This window comes from Podarcis bocagei (genome assembly GCF_964188305.1).
Source record: "Podarcis bocagei genome assembly, chromosome: 3".
NCBI lineage: Eukaryota > Metazoa > Chordata > Lepidosauria > Squamata > Lacertidae > Podarcis > Podarcis bocagei.
Window position 1 is genome coordinate 87,317,457 of NC_138127.1, and position 26,112 is coordinate 87,343,568.

General features: G+C 44.5%; 1 protein-coding gene across 1 annotated transcript in view; it reads right to left on the bottom strand.

The window, feature by feature from the left end:
• Window positions 1-5,427, bottom strand: part of LOC308582705 (uncharacterized protein) — a 38,223-nt gene extending 32,796 nt beyond the window's left edge. Inside the window, exon 1 of the mRNA XM_081186155.1 lies at window positions 5,328-5,427. Within this exon, the coding sequence (XP_081042281.1) occupies window positions 5,328-5,391 (64 nt within the window). The 5' untranslated portion in view covers window positions 5,392-5,427. The remainder of the gene's footprint in view (window positions 1-5,327) is intronic.
• Between the last annotated feature and the right edge of the window lie 20,685 nt (window positions 5,428-26,112).

Consider the following 26,112-nt stretch of genomic DNA (forward strand, 5'->3'; position numbering starts at 1 on the left):
CAAGTTGACCAGAGGTAAGAGACCTACCATATTTTCCCATGTATTGGATGCCCCAATGTATACGACATTTTGGGGGCGTATTTTTGGGGAGTCCAAATTAAGAAAATGGGGGAAATTACCCTGACTTGTTGAGCTTTTTTTGGGGGGGGAGGATTGCCCAGGGGCTAATAGCCGCGCCCGTCTAACATGCCACTGTTCCCTCACCAGCAATCACTGAGCTGTCTTGGGGGGGGGGGCAGAGTTGAGCTTTTTTTGGGGGGGGGTTAAGCTTTTTGTTTTAGCACTTTTTGCCTTTTCCGTGGGGCATTCTTAGTCTGCTTGCCTCCTCACACTCAGCCCACCCTACAGCTGGGAGGGAGGCTGAAGATGGTCCATTTGTGCAGCGAGGATTCTGCGCCCGGCTACTCGTGAGTGGCGCTGCAGTTGTAGGGCAGGCAGAGTGGGCCAACTTGAGCGGCCAACGTGAGCGGGATGCTTCCTGAGGGAGAGAGGGAGGGAGTGTGTGGGGGGGAGGCAAGCAGACTAGGGAGGCCCCGGGCTCACCACTGCGAGGAGCTGCGACTGCAAGAGCATATATGGTGGAAAGTTCCATATTTATTTATATATTTTATTGCTATATTCTGTGTATAAGACGACCCATGTTTTTAAATTTCAAAATTTTTTTGGGGAGGGAATACAGAACAGTGGTACCTCGGGTTAAGTACTTAATTCGTTCCGGAGGTCTGTTCTTAACCTGAAACTGTTCTTAACCTGAAGCACCACTTTAGCTAATGGGCCCTCTTGCTGCCGCTGTGCCACCAGAGCACAATTTCTGTTCTTATCCTGAAGCAAAGTTCTTACCCTGAAGCACTATTTCTGGGTTAGCAGAGTCTGTAACCTGAAGCGTATGTAACCCGAGGTACCACTGTACACTTCCTTATTGCATATAATTATGAAGGGTGGTATAATATTTCACAGAAATACCTTTATAAGGAAACATACATTGCTATAACTAACATGGCAACCAGGGACACGATGCTGGCCATGAAAATTTCATCAATATTACTTGCTGCAGAAATTCCATATTATTACAGTCCTTTCACTTTTTGAAGTTTTTCCCCCTCTGGTGGAAACCCTAAATCCCCCTGCAACAGTATGTCCAAAGTCCGGAATCCCGGAAGAGCACCCATGGCCTAAAGCAGCGATGGAGAATAGGTGAAGCTCTATATTTGTTGGACTACAGTCCCCATTGGAGTTTGCAATTGACCAAGCTGGCTGGGGCTGGTGGGAGCTGCAGTCCACAAGAAGTTGGCCAGTGCCCAATAATGGATCATTGCTCAATTTTGTGTCTATCCTTGAGTTTATGATCCATTATTGAGCACTAGCTAGGAGCAACTCCTGAGTGTCCTTCAGATCACCCTCTACCTGATCTATTTTAACTGGAGACCTTCCATATGCAAACCATTTGCTCTGCATGCTTGTTCATCATACTGGTGTGCAGTGCAGCTTTCCCCACAAAAATAGTCCAGGAGCACAGCCCTGTCCCTCCTGCTTATGTGTACGAGCTGGAGAGGCAGGGCTGTGAGGGGATGGGCAGAGCAGACGTGCAGGGAAGAAGCCTCCCTGCATGTCAGCTCTGCAAGCCGCAACTGTCCCTCCTGCATGCAGCCTTGCCTCTCTGACAGGCGCATGCGAGCCACAGGTACAGAGCGGCTTGCAGAGTGACGCACAGGGTGGCTTCTTTCTTCAAACCAGCTGTTAGCCAGGAGGCTGAAAAGCCTCATCAAAGCCCTGCTTTGCCTTGGGCTCACGAGAAAACTCTTTTCAAAGCCCATAGAGGATGTCCCCTTTGCTCTACAGGGAGAGTCTTCTCATGAGCCACAGGCGCAGAGGTCCCAGAGCCAGAGGTGTTGCAGCTGAAAAAAGCCTGGCAAGTGTGTCAGCTGGTTCACAACTGTGGCACAACCTGGATCCTGTGATAGGCATGACTGGTAGTTTCACCACACTCCCAAGTGGGGGGAATGAAGACCCAGGAGAGGACTTCATTTGTTGTAGCCTGTAGATCATAGCATTATGTTGTGAGCGAGATGTAGTAGCCTCTGTGTCCAGGTGGCAAAAATATAAATGCCTTCTTGTTTTCTCTCTCTACGTTTATTCTGCCTGCCACCATAATAGATGATGGGGCACTTCTGATGAAAAGTCTAAGCTGCCAGAATAGGACATCTGCATATTGTACCGAACCAACTGTTATTGAGGGAGTAAATTTAGAACATATCTGCTGTGATGATAGAGACTACTGCAATGAGGATCTATAGATGGGAGCTGAAAGCAACCTGAAGAATGACTGCAAATTGAAGCATGTATCGGATCTGCTGCTTATGGTCACCTTTTCCCATATCCTCTCCTTGTGTTTCTTTCATGCAGAGTTTTCAAGGTGTGTTTTTTTAATAAAAAAATAAAGGCAACTGCTACACACAAATACAACTAGGAGCACGGTGATGATGATGATGATCGATCGATTGATGGATCGATATACTGCATTATCTATCTATCCTGTGTCCATGCCATAGTGGCTTTTAAGTGCTTTATAATCATCAGATCAATGATGAGATCCAAATGTAATTAAAATACACAATAAAATAATTTCACCAAAACATCCCAAACATTCATGTTATTTCCAGATTTTGGAGATGTGGTTTCTGGAGTGAAACTGAGTTGTCTATCAAACACTGCCACAACTTTCACAACCTATAGTTCATTTTCCTCTCTATCTCCCCGCTTCCCTGTGCTATAGATGCATATGAGGATACTGATATACACAAAAGGCCACATTAATGTGATTGCATGTACGATGGGGTCAATACAGTGGTACCTCTGGTTGCGGAAGGGATCCATTCTGGAGCTCGGGTTGGATCTCGAGGTTTCCACAACTGGAGGTGACTGTTCTGCACATGCGCACGGCATGATATAGTGATTGTGCGCATGCGCACGCGGCAAACCCGGAAATATACTTCTGGGTTTGCTGCTTTTGCAACCCGAAGTTTATGTTATCCGAGGGTAACATAAGTTGAGGTTCTACTGTACACGTTTCCCCCAGTGCTTCACAAATGCACAAGGCCTGCAACTGTGGAGCAGAAAGGCACTTCAGAGGTAGATTTTGGCTGCATCCGTACATATCTAGGTGTGCAATAATCTATTATTTGAAGTCATTGCAATTCTCCACACGACCATGCACTGCAGAATCCTTAAATTAGGGATAATGCTGGCTGAATGGATGAAAAATATCAACTGTTTGGTGCCCTTTAAGATTAGATTATCACTGAATGGGTCTGGAACCCAAGCCTTACGAGGAACGTTTGAAGGAGCTTGTTATATTTAGTCTGGAAAAGAGCAGGCTGAGACGAGATGTGACAGCCATCTTCAAATGCCTTAAGAGATGTCACATGGAAATGGGGAAACAAACTGTTTTCTCCTGCTCTGGAGGGTAGGATTCAAACCAATGTCTTCAAGTTATAAGAAAGGAGACTCTGACTAAACATCAAGGGGGAAACGTCTGATGGTAAGAGCTATTCGACAGTGGAATGGTCTCCCTCTCGGATTCTAAAAGTAATGCAACTTTTACAACATATGTTAAAGGACTTTGGATCATGCGTGTGGCATTCATTGGGACTGGGACATGGTGGGTCAAGGTTGCAGTGAGTGCTCAGTTACTGTTGCAGCCTGGAAGCGCATGACCACCCTCAGGCGTTACCACCAGCTCCTTGACCTCCCTGCCTCCTTGCCCCAAACCATCTCCTCCCCAGCAGCTGCAGTGCTGCCACCACCTGCAGCATGCGTCCCTTATGTGCTACTGCTGGTGCAAGCATTATCACTGCATGCATTACTACAGGCAGACTTTTCACCTCATGCACATAAATACACCAGCGCATGCACTATGGCACTGGTTCACAAACTTCTTTTGGACCACCCCCACCCTTGGTTCTGTAAACTCATCAGCAATGTCTTCTACCCTTTAAAAAGCATCAATCAGAACAGCACAACCCACCAAGTGTTGCGTTTGTAAAGTAAAGGAAGGATCGAACTCTGATTAATAAGAATATACACAGAGGCCTGAACCAGCAAGACTCTGGGAAGGGTGCATATAATCGTGTCTCTCTGTGCTTGTCCGTGTCTGCAGCCCCCTGGCCCAGGTAGTTTTTATTCACAAAAGAGCTTTTTACAGAGTGTTCGTAAGAACCAATCAGATTTCTTCTGAGCATTTCCACAAACCCACGTGGGGACAAGTAAAACTACTAAAATTAATTAAGCACAAATATTTCTGGGGTAAACAAAGAACAGAACTACAAAGAAGAGCATCTGGCAACCCCAGAGGTAATAAACAATCAATACACATGATAAGGAGGATGGCCAGGAGGACAACGATCACTTTCATGTTAGATCTGTTTCCTGGCCCTAAGATTAACATCCTACAACAAAGAAACTTGCCCACTGTCTTTGATGACCCAGGATGCCTGCCTGTCTAAGCAACTGGGCTGTGTACATGACAAGAGAAATGGGCAGCAGAAGAAATGGCCAGAGATGCAGAGGTGTAGATTGATCAAGAATCATATCAAAATAGTTTAAACCCAGTCAACGCAATGCTTTCATTGCTGACACAAATGGCTTACTCTATATTTGTTATAATTCCTCATAGCAATCCCACCTGATCACTACATCTCTGGATATTTGCACTCCTACAACCAGGGAAGATAATAGCAGAATACAATTTATGACACTAACCATTAATTCCACATTTCCCCCCCAAAATCCAATAAAAACTATTTAGTTTAATTACCATATTTTTCGCTCTATAAGAAGCATCAGACCACAAGACGCACCTAGTTTTTGGAGGAGGAAAACAAGAAAAAACATATTCTGAATCTCAGAAGCCAGATCCCTCTTGTTGTTCTGGCTTCTGGGATAGCTGCGCAGCCTGCATTCGCTCCATAAGATGCACACCCATTCCCCCTTACTTTTTAGGAGGGAAAAAGTGAGTCTTATAGAGCAAAAAATATGGTAATTCAACAAAATGGATGAACTTAATGCCAGCTTTTCAAAGTCTAAAGTCATTTGCAGCTCCAGTGCCCCCCTGTTGCCCCCTTGCCTCTTCGTGCCCCCTAAGTAAGACCACACTTTCAGAACCATGGCTGAAGTTTCCTCATGCTTTCCTGTGTATTGAAATGATGGTGTGAATTGACCCTCACACTGTCTCTTGGAGTTACTATTGTCCCCTTTCTCTTTTTAAACTGCTTTTGTCTATGATATCTTCAGTGAACATCCTTCTTTCAGCCCTGGGAGAAGGAACTTACCTTCATGTGGAAGGAAGAGAAAAGCACAGATAACAAGGAGCAGGAGCGGAACCCTGGGGGACATATTGGAATCAGGAGGGTTCGGTGAGCCACAGTAAAACTCTAGGTTCTTCAAAGGAGGAACAATGATTTCCATTCCCTCCCGACAAGACAGGACAGGACAATCTGCTTCTTTTATCCGTTTACTGGCATGTGTACAGAAGCATTCTGTCCCCATTAACTGCATAGAGAGACCAGTGGGCAGTAACTTGAAAGAAAACCTGCTCTTTAACACTAAATCCAAACAAACAGCAATCTGCAGAAAGCCTGATTGCTGTTTGTTCTGATCCGATGCTAAACTGGAGTTTTACCTGGGCAAAAGCGGCAGGGCAAATGGAAGTGTGAAAGCTGCCTACGTGTAAGCTGCCCTCTGGCATTTGCCAATGGGTGATATTGTTTGGTATCCGTTTGTTTCAGGAGACTATGGAGGCATGCACTTTGGTGGGTGAAGTCAAACATTTGGAAGATTATAGAGGAGACCTGTTTTGTTGCAGTTGGGGTAGATGAAGGTGTCTGGTTGTGGTGCTGCAAATGTACCATCATGTTTCTTTTCTCTTGCCACTGCTACAGATCCATCACTTGACTGTCAGTCTCCAGGCACTGTGGTCATCTGCAAGGGATTCCCACAAGGCGGGGTTAATGTTGCCAGCCTTCGTGTCACATCTGCAGACATCTTTGTGACATAGAGTTAGTCTGCCAACGGGCCTGGCCCTTGAGGCCAGCTCCCCTTAGGTCACATCCTTGGGGATTATTTAAGAGAATTTATACACTCTTTTCCTGTAAGAAAAACCCCTCAAAGCAGCATCTATGTAAATAAATATTAAGCGGCATACATATAAATATATTCTTCTCCTCTCCTCTCTATATTCATTCTACCCTGTTGTAAATAAAAATATGCCCTTTTCTCTTATGGGGTATCCAAGAGCCCATATAGAGTCCTTACATAGGTTCCCTATTGGTAGGAGAAAATAACAGAGGCCAACCAGAGAATATTGAGAAGCAAAGCAGCTAGTAAGCTTGATCTTTATTAATCTGTTGCAACAGGGTACTCCCCTCACACGCAGGAGAGGAAGAGGACCCAGAACAATGGCGTGCAAGGCCTTATAAAGACTTTTGAAATTCCCATTCTCTAGATCAAGACCACCCCCAGAAACATTATGCATACATCACAGAAGGGGTGTAACCTAAGACCACCCCTCAGATACATCCCACCTACATCACAGAAATTTAAATGTTGTTTTTCTCTTGTCCTTGTTTATCTCCTGTCTGGCAGGTTGCTTGATTGGATTTCCTGGGGAGCCTGGCCATTCTTTTGTAGTGATAAAATACTTATTTCCTGGGCCAGGTCACAGGCTCACACCTTATTCAAACAGACATATTCCTTGAGACAGGATTTGTGAGGAAAGAGACAATGGGGAGGCTTTTCCAGGTTAACCTTGCAGAGAAAGGATTTGGTCAGTTTAGGAATCAAAATGGTTCCAGGATGGTCTTCCTGTGTTGATCTATGTATGTGCAGTTATGAACATTACCATATATCTAAGACCATAAAATTCCTATCACATTATTCCCCCCTTTGGGGCTAGAATGTTTCTTAAAATTTTTTGCCCCGCAAATAATACCATCGTATGTTGTAAATGGATGCCTTTGTATGAATATATCATATAAAAATAACACATGTTGCGTTTTGCTACTAAATTGCTTGTGGCATTCTAACACTTTGGGACAGACCATTTACTCAATAGTGTTCTATGCTTTACACCTAGCAGGAAGGTCCACTAATGACTGAAAAATGCAGTTGGTGTTTTGTCCTTCACCATTTTTGTGTGTTTCTCAGGTGTCAAGCTAGCTCTTCTGTGGTCTCACACTGACATAGTGCTACAGCAACACATCCTGTCTGTTGAATCCCCTCAGGGCTTTCATTTAACCATGTCGCCTGGCATTCACCATAGCTGGCACAGGTTTGGACATCTCGTGAGGGAGATGCCTTGGCCTTGGCCTTTCTATGGGATTTTATTATAGGCTGTGGTCTTGCACTCATGGGAAGTTGCTCACTTGCACTTAAAGGACCAAAAAGCTAATTGCAGCCTGGATACACTTGCCCAATTCAAACTGAGTCCAATTTGAATTTATCTTGCCCCATGGTTCTCAACTCTTCAAACCAATCTGTTAAAAGAAACCCATTCTTAACAAGGGCAGTTGTCCAAATAAGTCAATTTAAGTCTATAAGGGATCATTCCTGCTAAACCAAAGCATATCCACCTTCATGTTTCTTAGAAGCTTCTCCTTGGTAAAACGAGGTTTAACACATTTTAAAATGGATAGGGAAAGTTGGCAGAGTGCCAGGTGGAACAATGAAATGTGGTTATAAATTGATCTAAACATTGGACTACACAATAGTGTGAGCTATTAGAAAGTATAAAATGCATGAGAATTCTCCATTGGTGTGTAAGCAATAAGACATTAAACATAAAAACTGTTACACACAAAAAATTGCCCCCCTTTGTGGAAATCACACTGTCAGACACATTTCAACATTCCTACATAATAACACATAATACAAAACAAACTAATTAAATATCAGTTGCATATCTTGACACAATTGTGATCTTTTACGCATGTATCTTTTGAATCCTGGAGCACAGAGGCTTGAGGTTCAAGTGAAAAAAAATGTCTTTGCACTCAACTCCTCCCCCCTTTGTCAGCCCCACTCCCCCGTCAGTCTATATCCTTTTAAAGAGATAGCTGTGGGCATTTTGAAAACTCTGGTGTCTGTTGTTGCAGGTCTTGTGATGGCGAAGAACTGAGTTGAGGGGTTGTTGCTGCTTTTCATCATTGCACATCTGTAGAAGTGATATCCTGCAAGGGGGCAGGGTTTTGGGGCGACTTAAAAACACAGTTAGACAAGGAAGGGGCAAAAGGCAAAAAGGATGTCCTCCAGTTTCCATGGGAAGCTGCAAATAATAACAATCTTAGTGGATTAAACATTTTATTCATTATCACATTTCCATATAATTACTGTTATTATCTGCTAAGTTTGTTTGCTTTCCTTCACTTAATAAAAAATTACTCCACATGTAGAGAAAGAGAACTGTAAAAAATACAAGAAAGGTTAAAAAATTTAAAGAAAGCAAAAAATTAGATTACCAGTTAGATGAAAACGGACTTGACACAAAGACATCAGATTCAGAAAAGAACTATTATTAAATAGTACAAAGATATTATCAAAACCACACAGATTACTACTGGACTAAAAAAAATGGGAAAACAATGGGGGAAACTTAAAATTCACCATGTGCTATCCAATAAAAGAACTTCATGAAACTGACTTTCAACATGTGATGAACATGTCCCCAAAGTAAAACACACACACACAAAATGACCTATGAGGAACCAAAAATAAATAAATGCTAAGACACACAATTAATAAGCAACCTGAAGTAATCTGTTTTGGCATTCTAACATCCCAACTGAAAATAAAAGAGTGTTTCTTGATGTGACAACATCGGCTGTAATGTTAATAGCGAAATACTGGGAAATGAGTTAATACCAAGAAAAAATGAATGGCAATTTAAAGTTGTGCAAGTACCCTGCACTAGCCAAAATGACAGAATTAATAAGAAATGCTCAGGCAAAAAGGTAAACAAATACCATTCCACAAACAATGTTTGGTTGTGCTTCGATTAATTTCATATATATAATGGCAGAACTGATAAAACGAACTTAATAAACGAAAACAGATTATTTGTAACCTAAAAAAAAAATGTCAAAGCCACAAAGAGATAGAGGGAAATCAACTAATATAGCCAGGATTCAGACTTGTTTTGCTGAACAGAAAGAAAGTGACTGTTTGGCTTTAAGGGAAGAAAGACAAAAAGAAAAACAAATGCAATTACTTTTTATAGAGTATTTAAATCACTGTTTGCATCCCCTCATTATCATTTGTGCTGTGGGAGAAAAGAAAAGACACTGTTAAAAGGGAAAATTATTTCATGTGAGAGGTCTGTCAGGAAATGCTGTTCCTAAAATGCATAGGCATATATACACACACACCAAAAAAACTTATAAAATTTAAATTCCATTGGGAGGCGAACCTTTTGTCTTACGTAGCCCCTGGAGCAAGACACATTAAGGGTGATTTCCCTCAATGGTTCCAAGTTTTACATAAGGAAATTTGGATAGGTTTCTCCCTGCAGCACACTGCTCTCTCTCTCTCTCTCTCTTAAGCTGATCTAGCCTCTGTGCATGTGCAGAGTTCATGTCTCAGCAAACCTTTTATACTATTGAAAATGTTGCATCTTTTGGCTCAATTAGAATAAGGAAGGGAAAGGTAAGGAGTAGATTTTAAAAATAGGGTTAGATTTTAAAACAAAAAAGAGAAACTCAGCAATTTAAGTATTCACCAAAGCTAGCAATTTCAGCCCAAGCAAAAGGGACTGCTTCTTTTATGTACAGGAAAGGGCTATCATTATTGGTCATTTTATCTGGTCATTCGCGGAACAATCAACCGCTCTCTTATTTATGAGTAAAAATGGCCAGAGTCAGAATTCATAGGATTCTTTTAACATTCTCAGTCATTTCAGCCTTACCATTTGCAAACAAATTACTCGACTATATGAATTTTATGTGCTTAAACTTTGAATAGACTTTTAAGTCTGATTTTTGTAAATAATAGACAAAATGATAAACACTGTAATCACTTAAATGCCTGATATCACCAGTTCTGCTTCAAACATCACGGCTTTCACCTCTCACCTTTTAAAACCAAAGAGCAAAGCTAGGCTGAATTTCAACTCCATCACCACACCAGAATTTAAGAATTACCCTCCAATGCTTGCAGACACATGGCCTTCCACACAGCCACAAATTGGGAGAGTTGAAAGGGACCCTGGGGTCATCTAGTCCAACCCTCCAAAATATAGGGTTCACAGCAAGATTTCACAGCAAGATTAGTACTACCAAAGAGACACACACATTTAAGTACAGATGCACAACTGGGAAAGGAAACATCTATGCTCCTATCATGCAAGCATGCACATGTACTAAGGAATAGGAGAATAAAGGTACCCAACTTTACACAGAACCCTTTTAGCAGATCTTGAAGCTAGTTTGAGTGAGAGTTTACTTCCTTAGACTAAAGAGTGAAAGTTCCTAGATAAATTATCTTTAAAGGAAGATTGAAGTGAACAAAGTTGGGAAATAGGATAACAAATTGCTGAATTGGTTAGAATGATGGACGCAATGCTGAGAGGATGCGAGGAGGTCCAAAAAGATGTGGAAAAAATTTTATAATGATCTTTTCTTTTTTCTATGTTTTTCTTTATATATATGGAAAATGTTTCTTGTATATTGTTGTCCAAACAAATTTGTTCACCTATGGAAAGAAACGCAATAAAAATTTTTATAAAAAAAAAAAAAAAAAATGAAGTGAACATTTTTCCTAAGATAGGGAGCGGATATTTTATAAAGTATAGTTGAAACAGCCATAGATTTGATTTGAAAGGAATACAAAAGTGACATTTTTCCTGAACTTGCAGAGGAATAGTAAGCCTAATCTATGCCCCCCCCTTTGCAGTTCCCTTTAAAGGAAGCTTACTCGGGAGTAAATTTACCTGGCACAGAATAAGAAGGAGAAGGGAAAAAAACCTGAAAGAGACAGAATGAAACAGGGGGGGGGGCATTTTCTAAGAAAAGAGGCCAGGACGTCTTATAGAGACTGATATCAGGAGCCTTACAATAACTCTTCTGTCCAACCAAATCAAAGTTAAAACTGGACTCACATATTTTCTTAGAAGGAACACCATACTTTCATAGGCATATGCTTAATGAAATACATACACTGCATTTTAGCTTGAGAGAGCAGTTGGCTCAACTAGGCTTTTGCAGCAGAAACATTAGGTTAACTTCACATTCCAAAATAGACTGGAACACAGGTGTACTCACAAACTCAAAAGTTACAACACAACATCATTTTCCATTAGACTTAAAATCACCCTCCTCACTTAAACTAGAGGAAGGAGGTGGGGTAATCCTCCTTTCAGAACACAAGTAGCACGTATACAGGATTTTACCACTTGGGAGAAAAACTCTCTTTTACAGCCTCTTTCAAATAACAAACATTTCATAGAATCATAGAATAGAATCATAGAGTTGGAAGAGACCACAAGGGCCATCGAGTCCAACCCCCTGCCAAGCAGGAAACACCATCAGAGCACTCCTGACATATGGTTGTCAAGCCTCTGCTTAAAGACCTCCAAAGTAGGAGACTCCACCACACTCCTTGGCAGCAAATTCCACTGTCGAACAGCTCTTACGGTCAGGAAGTTCTTCCTAATGTTTAGGTGGAATCTTCTTTCTTGTAGTTTGGATCCATTGCTCCGTGTCCGCTTCTCTGGAGCAGCAGAAAACAACCTTTCTCCCTCCTCTATGTGACATCCTTTTAAATATTTGAACATGGCTATCATATCACCCCTTAACCTCCTCTTCTCCAGGCTAAACATGCCCAGCTCCCTTAGCCGTTCCTCATAAGGCATCGTTTCCAGGCCTTTGACCATTTTGGTTGCTCTCTTCTGGACACGTTCCAGTTTGTCAGTGTCCTTCTTGAATTGTGGTGCCCAGAACTGGACACAGTACTCCAGGTGAGGTCTGACCAGAGCAGAATACAGTGGCACTATTACTTCCCTTGATCTAAATGCTATACTCCTATTGATGAGGCCCAGAATTGCATTGGCTTTTTTAGCTGCCGCGTCACACTGTTGGCTCATGTCAAGTTTGTGGTCAACCAAGACTCCTAGATCCTTTTCACATGTACTGCTCTCAAGCCAGGTGTCACCCATCTTGTATTTGTGCCTCTCATTTTTTTTGCCCAAGTGCAATACTTTACATTTCTCCCTGTTAAAATTCATCTTGTTTGTTTTGGCCCAGTTTTCTAATCTGTCAAGGTCGTTTTGAAGTGTGATCCTGTCCTCTGGGGTGTTAGCCACCCCTCCCAGTTTAGTGTCATCTGCAAATTTGATCAGGATGCCCTTGAGTCCATCATCCAAGTCGTTGATAAAGATGTTGAATAAGACCGGGCCCAAGACAGAACCCTGTGGCACCCCACTAGTCACTCTTCTCCAGGATGAAGAGGAACCATTGATGAGCACCCTTTGGGTTCGGTCAGTCAGCCAGTTACAAATCCACTGAGTGGTAGCATAGTCAAGACCGCATTTTACCAGCTTCTTTACAAGAATATCATGGGGCACCTTGTCAAATGCCTTACTGAAATCAAGGTAGGCTATATCCACTGAGTTCCCTTCATCTACCAGGCTTGTAATTCTGTCAAAAAACGAGATCAGGTTAGTCTGACATGACTTATTTTTCAGAAATCCATGCTGACTATTGGTGATCACAGCATTCCTTTCTAGGTGCTCACAGACTGTTTTCTTAATGATCTGCTCCAGAATCTTCCCTGGTATTGATGTCAGACTGACTGGGCGGTAATTATTTGGCTCCTCTCTTTTCCCCTTTTTGAAAATAGGGACAACATTTGCCCTCCTCCAGTCTGCCGGGACTTCGCCTGTTCTCCAGGAATTCTCAAAGATGACTGCCAGTGGTTCTGAGATCACATCTGCCAGTTCTTTTAATACTCTTGGATGCAGTTCATCTGGCCCTGGGGACTTGAATACATCTAAACTAGCCAAGTATTCTTGTACTATCTCCTTAGTTATTCTGGGCTGTGTTTCCTTTGCTGAATCATTTGCTCCAAATTCTTCAGGTCGGGCATTGTTTTCTTTATCGGAGAAGACTGAGGCAAAGAAGGCATTGAGGAGTTCAGCCCTTTCTGTGTCCCCTGTTTGCATTTCACCATCTTCTCCTCTGAGTGACCCCACTGTTTCTTTGTTCTTCCTTTTGCTACGAACATACCCATAGAAGCCTTTTTTGTTGCTTTTAACCTCTCTAGCAAGCCTGAGTTCATTCTGTGCTTTAGCTTTTCTGACTTTGTGTCTACACGTGCTGGCTATTTGTTTGAATTCCTCTTTGGTGGTTTCCTCCCTTTTCCATTTTTTGTACACATCCTTTTTAAATCTTAACTCAGTTAAAAGTTCTTTAGATAGCCACCCTGGCTTCTTTAGGCACCTTCCATGTTTCCGTCTCATTGGTATTGCCTGACGTTGTGCTTTTACTATCTCCCTCTTAACAAACTCCCAGCCATCATGAACTCCCTTTCCTTTTAGTATTACTGTCCATGGGATCTCACCCAGCACTTCCCTAAGTTTTATGAAGTCGGCTTTCTTAAAGTCAAGAAATTGAGTCCTAGTATGCTTGGCTGCTCCTTTCCGCTGTATAGTAAACTTCAGAAGAGCATGATCACTCGCGCCTAATGATCCTTCCACTTCTACCCCACTAACCAGGTCATCAACATTGGTTAGGACCAGATCTAAAATGGCTGTTCCTCTTGTTGCTTCTCCCACTTTCTGGACAATGAAGTTGTCTGCAAGGCCAGTGAGGAATCTGTTTGACCTTGTGCTCTTGGCTGAGTTTGACATCCAACAAATATCCGGGTAATTGAAGTCCCCCATTACTACTATCTCCCTTCCTTTTGCATGCTTGGCCATCTGTTCCAGGAAGGCATCATCTATGTCCTCCGTTTGGCTTGGGGATCTATAGTAAACTCCCACAATGAGGTCTCTGTTATTCTTCTCTTCCTTAATTTTGACCCAAATGCTCTCAATTTGGCTTTGAGGTTCTAAATCTTGGATCTCTTCACAGGTATACACATCCCTGACATATAACGCCACTCCTCCTCCTTTCTTGTCTGGTCTGTTTCTCCGAAATAGATTGTATCCCCCCATTATTACATTCCAATCGTGGGACTTATCCCACCAGGTTTCAGTGATGCCTATTATGTCATATTTAGTTTGCTGTACCAAGAGCTCAAGCTCATCTTGTTTATTTCCCATGCTTTGCGCATTAGTGTACAGACATTGAAGTCCATTAATCATTCCCCCATGTCTCTTATTTAAGGATTTTTTTCCTCCCACCACTAGGTCCGCGTGCTGTTTGCTCCATTTGGTTTATGACATTTGGATGATCATCTTCATCAATTGATAGACTCCTACCTTCAGGAGCACTGTCTCCCTCCCCCACATTAGTCAGTTTAAAGCCCTCCTGATGAGGTTTCTGAGATTTTTGGCAAAAACATTTCTCCCAACTGTTGTGAGGTGCAGCCCATCGCTTGCCAGAAGTCCATCTTCAAGAAACTGCAGTCCGTGATCTAAGAATCCAAACCGTTCCTGTTTACACCATTTGCGAAGCCAGCTGTTCACTTCCACTATTTCCCCCTCTCTCCCTGGGCCACGTCGTTCAACTGGGAGGACAGATGAGATGACAATTTGTGCATTTAATTGCTTCAATTTCCTGCCCAGAGCCTCGTAGTCTCCTTTGATCTTCTGGAGGCTATTGCTTGCAGTGTCATTGGTTCCCACATGAACCAAGAGGAAGGGGTATTTGTCAGTGGGTTTTATGATTCCTTGCAGTCGTTCAGTTACATCTTGGATCTTAGCCCCGGGGAGACAGCACACTTCCCGAGACATCTTGTCAGGCCCACAGATCACTGCTTCTGTTCCCCTCAGTAGGGAATCCCCTATCACCACTACACGCCTCCTCTTAGGTTTGGTCGGGGTTCTTCCGTGAGCTGTCCGTTCCAAGGTCGCCTGCACATTCCCTGAGGACTGAATTTGCTGCTCGTCTTCATATACCTGATCGACTGAAATGAGGGAGAGATCCTCAGATGGAGTCTGCTCTCCATCTTCCATTACAGGGGAGAGGACCTCAAAGCGATTGCGTATTTCTAAAAAATCAGAACGAACCCTGGGCCTCCTACTTCTTTGAGTCACGTTTCTCCATATATCTGGCTCCTGTGTTGATGAACTAGCCTCCTTCTCAGGGGAGTCCCCTGTCTCCTCCTTGGTGGAGACGGTGTGCTCTGTTGCTTCCAAGAAGAGTTCCAGATCTCTAATTCTTTGGAGCGTAGCTACACGTTCCTCCAGTTGCTGGACTTTGTCTTTTAAGAGGGCAATCAACATGCAATTGCTGCAGGTAAAGCTGCCTGCAACCTTTGGCAAGATGGCAAACATTGCGCAGGAACCGCAGGCGACTGCAGCTGTTCCCTCCCCCTCCATATTGAGAACGTCGTTGGGGTGGCTACAGCGGTCCTCCATCATAAAAAGCGTGAAGACAGGACAAATAATTCCCCCCACAAAAAAACCTAGGTCTCCCCCAACAAATGTTTGAGACTAGCGCCCCTAAATCTAAAAGATGGATCAAATTGCGCGCGCCACTAGGCGCGCGCCGCTGCCCCGCTACCTCTGATAAGCTCCTCCCACAGCTAATCACCTTCCTCAACAGAAACCCTGCCCCCTCTGACCTTTGCACAGGGAGAACAGCTAATCAGCCACAAAGAAACACAAACACACAAGAGAAAACCCTTTTTGCTCCTTCTTCAACTGCTTCCCTGCTAGCTCTGATAAGCTCCTCCCACAGCTAATCACCTTCCTCAACAGAAACCCTGCCCCCTCTGACCTTTGCACAGGGAGAACAGCTAATCAGCCACAAAGAAACACACACACACACAAGAGAAAACCCTTTTTGCTCCTTCTTCAACTGCTTCCCTGCTAGCTCTGATAAGCTCCTCCCACAGCTAATCACCTTCCTCAACAGAAACCCTGCCCCCTCTGACCTTTGCACAGGGAGAACAGCTAATCAGCCACAAAGAAACACACACACACACAAGAGAAAACCCTTTTTGCTCCTTCTTCAACTGCTTCCCTGCTAGCTCTGATAAGCTCCTCCCACAGCTAATCACCTTCCTCAACAGAAACCCTGCCCCCTCTGACCTTTGCACAGGGAGAACAGCTAATCAGCCACAAAGAAACACAAACACACAAGAGAAAACCCTTTTTGCTCCTTCTTCAACTGCTTCCCTGCTACCTACCTGCACACTTCATTCTCAATTTTTGTCTTGTTTAAGATTGATAAGGCTCAACATGGCTTCCTTAGATTTAGAATTGGAGCAAGCTTGCATTTTTATTTTAGATGGCACATTTAAGATAAGCAGCTGCTGGATGTTACCTAGGTACAATTTAAACACAGGAAAAACGTTTCTTAAACACAAATTGAAGGGGACCGTCAGAGTCCAGGCGGGAAGTAAGCACCAATTGGGCTTCTTTCACGCCAGGGGTCTGAGGACTATTTTTCTTTTGACTGAGGTGCACCCATTTTCAATTAAAAGGGGTTTGGACCTGGGCAAAACTCCGAAGGGTCCGGAAAAGGGGAAACCTGGACAAAACTCCGAAGGGGAACCTGGGGATACCTGGCCAAAACTCCAAAGGGGAACCTGGGGATACCTGGCCAAAACTCCGAGGGGAAACCTGGGGATACCTGGCCAAAACTCCGAGGGGAAACCTGGGGATACCTGGTCAAAACTCCGAGGGGAAACCTGGGGATACCTGGCCAAAACTCCGAGGGGAAACCTGGGGATACCTGGTCAAAACTCCGAGGGGAAACCTGGGGATACCTGGTCAAAACTCCGAGGGGAAACCTGGGGATACCTGGTCAAAACTCCGAGGGGAAACCTGGGGATACCTGGTCAAAACTCCGAGGGGAAACCTGGGGATACCTGGTCAAAACTCCGAGGGGAAACCTGTCTCACTCAATATCTGTTCTGGAACCCACAGCAACCTTCCTGCCTTTTACAATCTAACTCAGAGTCTCTATTGAATGCTTGCACACTTGCAATGCCAGATTGAGACTCTGGAATACAAAAGATGGAAAGGAATTCAGCGCCCTTGCGTTCTCTGTTTACAGGTCATTTCTAACAAAGATCGCCAAGGCAGAGGTGCGGCTGCGCTGGGAGTTATAGTTTTGGGAATTATAGTTTTCAGTGCAGAAGAAATTGCACGACCTTTCTGGGCAAAACTTTAAGGAATAGGTCGGCATAAAGAATTAAGTGGAAGAAATCACACACAACCTTGTGCCTGGGCATACTCCGAAGGGCTAGGGCTGGTGTTGAGATCAAGAGGACAGAAAGGAGTAGAAGGCAATTTTTTCAAGAGTTAAAGTGAGGAAAGAAGTAAGGATTTGAGAAGTATAGGTTTGCTGTGGTTTGCAGAATCCCACCCCACTACCCATTTTTCCTACTCATACTCACTTCGCAAGCGCTGTCCTGGTGATCCCGGGATCTCTTGACTGGTTGTTTAAGGCCGGCCTGATCAAGCTTTGCTTCCTCTGGTTAGCCCTGCTGAAACTCCAGTTATTTCCAGATCCTGGGACCGATGGAAGACTGGTTATTCCTCCTGGCAAACTGCCTGGTGCGCGCTGGATAACCAGTCCTTCCTCGCCTCCAGAATCCGGGTAACCAAAAGTCCCTTCGTGCGTGGTCGCCATCTGTTGTAAATAAAAATATGCCCTTTTCCCTTATGGGGTATCCAAGAGCCCATATAGAGTCCTTACATAGGTTCCCTATTGGTAGGAGAAAATAACAGAGGCCAACCAGAGAATATTGAGAAGCAAAGCAGCTAGCAAGCTTGATCTTTATTAATCTGTTGCAACAGGGTACTCCCCTCACACGCAGGAGAGGAAGAGGACCCAGAACAATGGCGTGCAAGGCCTTATAAAGACTTTTGAAATTCCCATTCTCTAGATCAAGACCACCCCCAGAAACATTATGCATACATCACAGAAGGGGTGTAACCTAAGACCACCCCTCAGATACATCCCACCTACATCACAGAAATTTAAATGTTGTTTTTCTCTTGTCCATGTTTATCTCCTGTCTGGCAGGTTGCTTGATTGGATTTCCTGGGGAGCCTGGCCATTCTTTTGTAGTGATAAAATACTTATTTCCTGGGACAGGTCACAGGCTCACACCTTATTCAAACAGACATATTCCTTGAGACAGGATTTGTGAGGAAAGAGACAATGGGGAGGCTTTTCCAGGTTAACCTTGCAGAGAAAGGATTTGGTCAGTTTAGGAATCAAAATGGTTCCAGGATGGTCTTCCTGTGTTGATCTATGTATGTGCAGTTATGAACATTACCAAATATCTAAGACCATAAAATTCCTATCACAACCCAATACTACCATAGATGGGAAGGATCTACAGAGAATTCTAGGCTGCAGGTCAAAGGGACCTGGTGTTTGCAGCATCGCGTCAAATTCTGCAGCAGGCCTGATACAACATCTCTGCTTTGATGATGGAGACTTCTGCAATGATAAGCTCTAGGTAGCAGCTTGAAGCAACCTGAAGAATGGCTGCAAATTGACACATGTGTACGATCTTCTCCTTATGGTTACTTCTTTTCCATATCCTCTCCTTATGTTTATCAGGCAGAGGAGGAATGATGGAGACCGCTTCCACAGCCTGACCCTTCCAGAGAGGAGGAAAGCAGTTCAGAATCACAAGGAGCACTCACACTTTACATTGTGGGTGCCCTTTGTGGGATCGTGCACGGTGCTACAATTCCCATGGAGCTTACTGGCAAACAGGGGCTGGCTTGCCTCTCAGTGTTAATTTTTGGAGGTTCACGCCCAGCCTCAGTAATCAAGTTTCTCGCTGGGAGGTGGGGCCAGCAACATTTATAAATAGGGGGTGGGGCCGACAATAGTCAGGCAGTCGGCTCTGGAGATTCGCCCTCCCTTTGTTTGCAGGTTAACTTTTTCTTTTTGTTTAGTGGGTGCTGCTATAGTCTTTGACTGGTTGCTGTTGAAGGACCAGGAAGAAATTTTCCTGCATTAGCAGGTTTTGTCTTCCCCATAGCAATTCGTCACAACTTTGGCAGTTATGGCCTTGGGTGGAATCCTTTAGTTTTTTCTTCCCTATTGGGTGTGTGTGAAGTGGTGACTCACCCTCCAGCAACGATGATTCCAGGGTCCCCCTCTTAAGAAGAAGAAGAAGAAGAGTTTGGATTTGATATCCCGCTTTATCACTACCCGAAGGAGTCTCAAAGCTGCTAACATTCTCCTTTCCCTTCCTCCCCCACAACAAACACTCTGTGAGGTGAGTGGGGCTGAGAGACTTCAGAGAAGTGTGACTGGCTCAAGGTCACCTAGCAGCTGCATGTGGAGGAGCGGAGACGCGAACCTGGTTCCCCAGATTACGAGACTACAGCTCTTAACCACTACACCACACTTGCTCTCTATAAAGGGGTTATATATATGGGTGTCACTGGCCATACACTGAAAGGTCGTCAGTGAACTACCCTGCGTGTGGGGATATGGGCTTGGCTGCCTGCTACATTTACGTCTCGCAGAGCACCCCCATATCCCATTTACCCTGATGAGCCCTAGTTCTCCCCGGCTGGGGGGCTAGGAGGGATACACACCCAAGGCCTAAGCCAAGGTCTTCCTACATTCAGAAGTTTAATAAAGTTGTGGTCTAATTTTAATTCTATATAACGTTGTCAGAGTCTTTATTCCTTCTTTATGATCCCTTGGGGGCTGGGGCTGTCGGCGCCTGGTCATGCAACAGGGGTTTAAGGGAGGTCACAGCTCAGAGGCAGAGGAGGGGACAAGTTGGGAAATAATGGGAGAGGAGGATGAGGATGAGGAAGAGGAAACACCAGAGGGGTGACAGCTGACAGACATAGTTTCTTTAGAAAGCATTTCAGACCCCCCCCCCCCAATTCCCAGAACCTGGCAAGCCTTGAAAGTAGGAGAGCAAAGAACTCAAATGCATGGGACACTTATCAGCACCTGTAGAGATGATAAATGAGGAAGTGCAGAGTTTTCAAGGTTCTTGTTTTTTTAATTTTAAATGAAAGGCAAGTTCACAACCACTACACACCTATCCAGCTAGGAGCAATAGGATGAAGATGATGTATGCCCTAATACTTGCCATACTGGCTTTCAGATGGTTCATAACAAAAAACAACAACAAAAAAGATAAAATCCAACTGTCATTAAATACACAATAGAACAATTCCACCATTTCCAGAGTTTGGAGATATGATTTCTGCCGTGAAACCAAGGAGTCTATCAAGAGTTGCTACAACTTTCAAAAGCTACAGTATAGTTCATTTGCCTCTCTCTCCCTCCACTTTCCTGTGCTGTAGATGCATTGAGGATAATGATATAACACAAAAGTCCACTTTGGTGTGATTGCATGGTTGATGGTGCCAATATACATTTTTATTTCAGTGCTTCACAAGTACACAAGGACTGCAACTGTGGAGCAGGAAAGCACTGCAGAGGTAGATTCTGGCCGCATTTGTACACAGGATGGTGTGGATGTATAAATGTGCAGTGATTTCTCAACAAGTCTATGTAAAAAGAAAGCTGCTCTACCACGGCTTCAAATACAGGCTCCTATTTTCACATTAAGGGGTATTGCTTCTGCAATCTGCTTTATCTGCTGCTCAACAAGAAAATGAATGCAGTAGTAAAATGAAATTTCTGAATGAAACAGAGTATGGGTCAGATCCACACCATACATTTAAAGCATTAACAGCCATAGCTTTTCTTGAAGCATCCTGGGAGCTATAGTTTGCCATGAGTGCTAACCTCATAGAGCTTTGATTTCCCATTCCCTTAATAAACTATGGTCCTCAGGATTCTCTCTTCTATAAGAGTGTTTTTAAATGTATCATTTGGCTGTGCCTGTCATAAATGTACAGACCAAACTGTGCATGGATATTAGTCAGTAATGAGTTTCTCATGGTACCCATGGAAATACAGATAGGAGTTGATAGGCAGAGTGGATCACATCCCTTATTAGTTGCATTTTTTCCTATAATGTCTTTCAGAGGCTAGGGAGGGACAAAAAACTCAGTTTGGTTAGGATTTTAATGTGTACTTTAACTAATCTGCACATTCTAAGACAAACTGTGAACCTTAACAGAACTATCCTTGGAATGTTACACTTATCTGAATTTTGTGATGTGCTGAAGACAAAAAAGAGCTCCTCTATTTCAGGAATTAATATGCCAGATTTGGTGACAATATCTTCAGAGGTTTCTAAATGCATAGATATCTTCACAAAGTCTTCGCGGAAGATAATGGTACTTCCTCCCATTATATATCAGACAGATGCCTTCTCTATTTATTTATTTTTAGCACCTACTCAAAACATTCCACTTTGAACAAGCCTTCTTAGTGGATATCTTTATCGAAGCTGACACCTGTATTTCATCTAGAGTGAATTTATGCATATTCTCACTCTCCCCCCGGCCTAAGAAACAGTATCTGACTTTTCTCCTTGATCTGGGGTGTTCCAGGGAACAGTGGCGTAGCGTGGGGGGTGCCAGGGGTGCCAGCCGCACCGGGCGCAACATCTGCGGGGGGCGCGAGTCCAGAGGGAAGGGACAAGTTCCTTCCTCCGCCGGGCTCCCCGCCGCCACTGCCAGCCTTGCGCCTTGGCGCGCACGCCCCCCTCCCCGCCGCTGCGGCTGCGCTCCACTCACTGCTCGCAGGAGGAGCAGCCGCTGCAGCAGCGCTGATGCCACCACCGATGCCTGGCCGGGCACGGGCAGCCTCCGCACCCTGACGCCATCCCCTTCCCCCTTTTTTTTCCAGAGCTGGGGGAGGGGGAGGTTTTAAAAGGGGGTCTTGCATTGGCGATCCTGCAGCACTTTGGGCCGCACGATGCGAGCGCGCAGCACGGATCAGCCACGACCCCACCCCGTGCGTTTCCCGGGGAAAAGTGCTCCGCGTGGGAGGCGCATTTCCCCTTCATTCCCTCTCGTGCAAATCCTCCTTGGGTTCCCTCCCCCGTCTTTCCTCTCCCGACCTCACAAAAGCCTCACCTCGTCGCCTCCTCGCTGCCTCTCGCCTCCGCAGGAGAGTTTCCCTCCGCGGAAGAAAGAGCAGGGCGCTTCTGCAACTTTGGATTGCAACTTCCTGCTTCCCTGGGAAACAGAGCCCGGCCGGGTCAGTTGTCCAGCGGAGGGCCAGTTCCCCCCCTCTCTCTCTCTCTGCAACCCTTGCGCCCCCCCTGCGTACTACTTGCAATGCAACTTCTGCGCTCCATGCGCTTTCATAGAATCTGTCGAGCTGGAAGGGAGCCGAGGGTCATCTAGTCCCACCCGCTGCAATGCAGTAATACGCCGCTGCCCCCCTACAAGGGATCGAACCTGCAACCTTGGCCTTATCAGTGCCATGCTCTTAAACTGAGCCATCCGGGCTCCCCTTTCCCCCACCTTCTTGCGTGCCTGAACCTGTCTGCGTTTTGCATTCTAACACTTGCAAGCTCCATCCTCCAGCAGTTCCCTGACGCGGCTGCGCTTCCTTTCAGGCCAATACTTGGCAGCCATAAACTCGCACCGTGTCCAATATCCTATAAAAAGCATTAATCGGAATACCTTGCAACATTTCATCAAAGAAAATTGAGACGCCCTATTCCATAATAATAATAATAATAGTAATAATTTTATTATTTATACCCTTCCCATCTGACTGGGCTGCCCCAGTCACCTTGGATAAAAATATAATAAAACATGAAACATTTAAAAAAACTTCCCTTCAGATGACTTCTGAAGTTGTAGAGTTACTTATCTCCTTGGCTTGGGGGGTGTCAAATAAAAATAAAAATAAATTATTTATACCCTCCCCATCTGGCTGGGCTTCCCCAGCCACTCTGGGCGGCTTCCAAAAAAATATTAATACGTCAAACATTAAAAGCTTCCCTAAACAGGGCTGCCTTCGGATGTCTTCTAAAAGTCTGGTAGTTGTTCTTCTCTTTGACATCTGGTGGGAGGGCGTTCCACAGGGCAGGTGCCACTACTGAGAAGGCCCTCTGCCTGCTTCCCTGTAACCTCACTTCTTGCAGGGAGGGAACCGCCAGAAGGCCCTCGGCGCTGGACCTCAGTGTCCAGGCAGAATGATGGGGGTGGAGACGCTCCTTCAGGTCTACTGGGCTGAGGCCGTTTAGGGCTTTAAAGGTCAACACCAACACTTTGAATTGTGCTCAGAAACGTACAGGGAGCCAATGTAGGTCTTTCAATGTAACTTCATACATTATTATTATTATTGTTGTTGTTGTTGTTGTTTAGTCATTTAGTCGTGTCTGACTCTTCCTGACCCCCTGGACCAGAGCACGCCAAGCACTCCTGTCTTCCACTGCTTCCCACAGTTTGGTCAGACTCATGTTTGTGGCTTCCCCTCCCCATCCAGCTTGGTTTCCCTAGCCACTCGGAAACCTGAACCCTATGGAAATAGGGATGTCAAGGTTGCAGGTTCGATCCCCGCACGGGACAGCTGCGTGGTCCTGCATCTTTCCTCAGGGCCTGCAAGACAGAGCTGTTCCACCTGGCCTTTGGTTTGGACTCAGTGGGACCCTTATGTCTTCCCTCCCCTTACAGTTTTGATTTGTGGGCTACTTTTAAAATGAGGCTGCTTTTCAAATTGCATTTTAACCTGTATTTTAAATTGGTCCCTCCCCCCATTATGTTTCTATTGTAATTTTACCAGTGTTAGCCGCCCTGAGCCCGGCTCTGGCTGGGGAGGGCAGGGTATAAATAAAATGTATCATCATCATCATCATCACCACCACAGGGGGTTGGACTAGATGACCATCGGGTCCCTTCCGACTCTACGATTCTATAAAGTCAAGTGTTACCGGAAAAATCCGAGGGCGCGCTCGCACTTGAGTGCTAAAATCCACAGGTTAGGGGGCGCAAATTACTTGCCTTGCCCCGGGTGCTGACAACCCACGCTACGCCACTGCCAGGGAACTACCAACCAGAATCTGGTCCCTAAAGTCAATTGCGAGCAGGGCTAACATTTAACAAGGGCTTTTTAAACCCTCTATGGTGGGGACACACATTGCCACAGGAGCAATAACCCATGGTGAGAGACCTATTGACTCTGCTGGCTCAGTTGGTAGAACATGGAGTTCTTAATCTTAATCTCAGGGTCATGGATGCAAGCTCCAAATTGGGCAAAAGATTCGTGCACTGCAGGCAGTTGCACCAGATGATCCATGTAGTTCCTTCTAACTCTACTCAGTTTCATATTTCTCTTACCCTTAGCGCTAACCCAACATTAGTTTCATATCAGATTGTATTACAATCAGAGCAGTTTTGGAAGGTTCAGCTCACCATCTTGATTTAAAATGGCGTTCAATGGTATCCAATTATAGAACAAAACCCCTACCTTATCGCCAGGAATCCCCATGCCAATTTGGGAAATTGAATGTTCTCTGATATCCCAACCAGTGTAGTCTGGTATTGTTTGGTCTACCCTCTTGACATTGCAAAATGAAGCAATTAGCAATGGTAAATCTCCATGGGATGCCTCATGGGAAGCAATTCATAAATGAAACAATAACAAATAACATAGATTTAAAGAACTCCTACCCCAAGGAACCCCAAGAACTGTAGTTTCTTAAGGGTGCTGACCTCACAGTGCTACAATTCCCAGCACTCTTAACTACAGTTTCCAGTATACAAAGTAGTATAAGAGTGCTGTCAATGTTTGGCATAGATCTGACCATAGGAAAAACCCATTCTGCAACCACAGGTGTTTCAAAGTTGGCCTCGCTAGCTGTTTTTGATTCCTTCTATGGAATTGCATAGGCTACTGAAGCTATTTGCTTAAATACTTCCTACCTTCCTGGGTTTGCAAATGGTGACTACAATCTTAATCCCTGATCTGTACATATGTTGATGGCTTCATGCTCACTGGAATGTGATCATTACAATGTGCAATTATTATTTTGCAAGCTATTGCCCATGGGACCCTCTGTCTCTGATAGGGATGGAATGCACTTAAGCGTATCTGGACAAGCACATCATCAAATGGATAAAAGGAAGCTGCTTGTCCGCCCCAGTAGAAGTGAGTGGAGATCACCATTGCCTCCTCTGTAACCAAGAGCTCTGCTGTGGCAACAGCAAGATATCCCTCATGGTTCAAATGCTGCTCCTTGTTATCTGTGTTAGCCTCTGCCTTCCTCCTGGAGGTACCGTATTTTTCGCTCTATAACACGCATCCAACCATAACACGCACATAGTTTTTAGAGGAGGAAAAGAAGAAAAAAAATATTCTAAACGAAACAGTGGATGTATGATTTTTGTGGTTCATGCTGTGGCCACAGACATGTGATCTGACAGTGAGTTTTGGGTAGCCCAATGCAAAAATCCTGAGGATCCATGTGGATCCATGCTTTGTAACCACGTTTTTGCACCACTGCGGCCCCAGGCAACAGTGGGTGCGTGATTTTTTGGGTGCAGGCTGTAGCCATGGACATGCTATGTGATCTGATGGTGAATTTGGGGTGACCCAGTGCAAAAATCCTGAGGATCTATGTGGATCCGTGCTTTGTAACCAGGCTCTCTGTCCCTCTCTTCTCCTCACTCAGTGGCTCTTCTCCCGCTTTACTGTTTCAAAGCGAGCCACGGAGGAGGGAAGGAAGGGGAACCATGGATCCTCTGCTCACGACTGCAGCAGATCCCCACCACCACCCATAGGCATTCCCTCCATAACACGCACAGACATTTCCCCTTACTTTCTAGGAGGAAAAAAGTGAGTGTTATGGAGCAAAAAATACGGTAAGTTCTTTTCCACAATACTGGGACATAGTTTTCCAAATGGAAGCAATACACCTCTGGGCACCAGTTGTTGGTAATCTCAAGTGAGAAAAATGCTGTTGTGCTCAGTTCCTATTTGTAGACTTCCCATAGGGTTGGCCACTGTGAAACCAGGAAGTTGGTCTGAATGGGCCACTGGCCTGATCCAGCATGACTCTTCTTAGGTTCTTCTGCATAGATTACACATT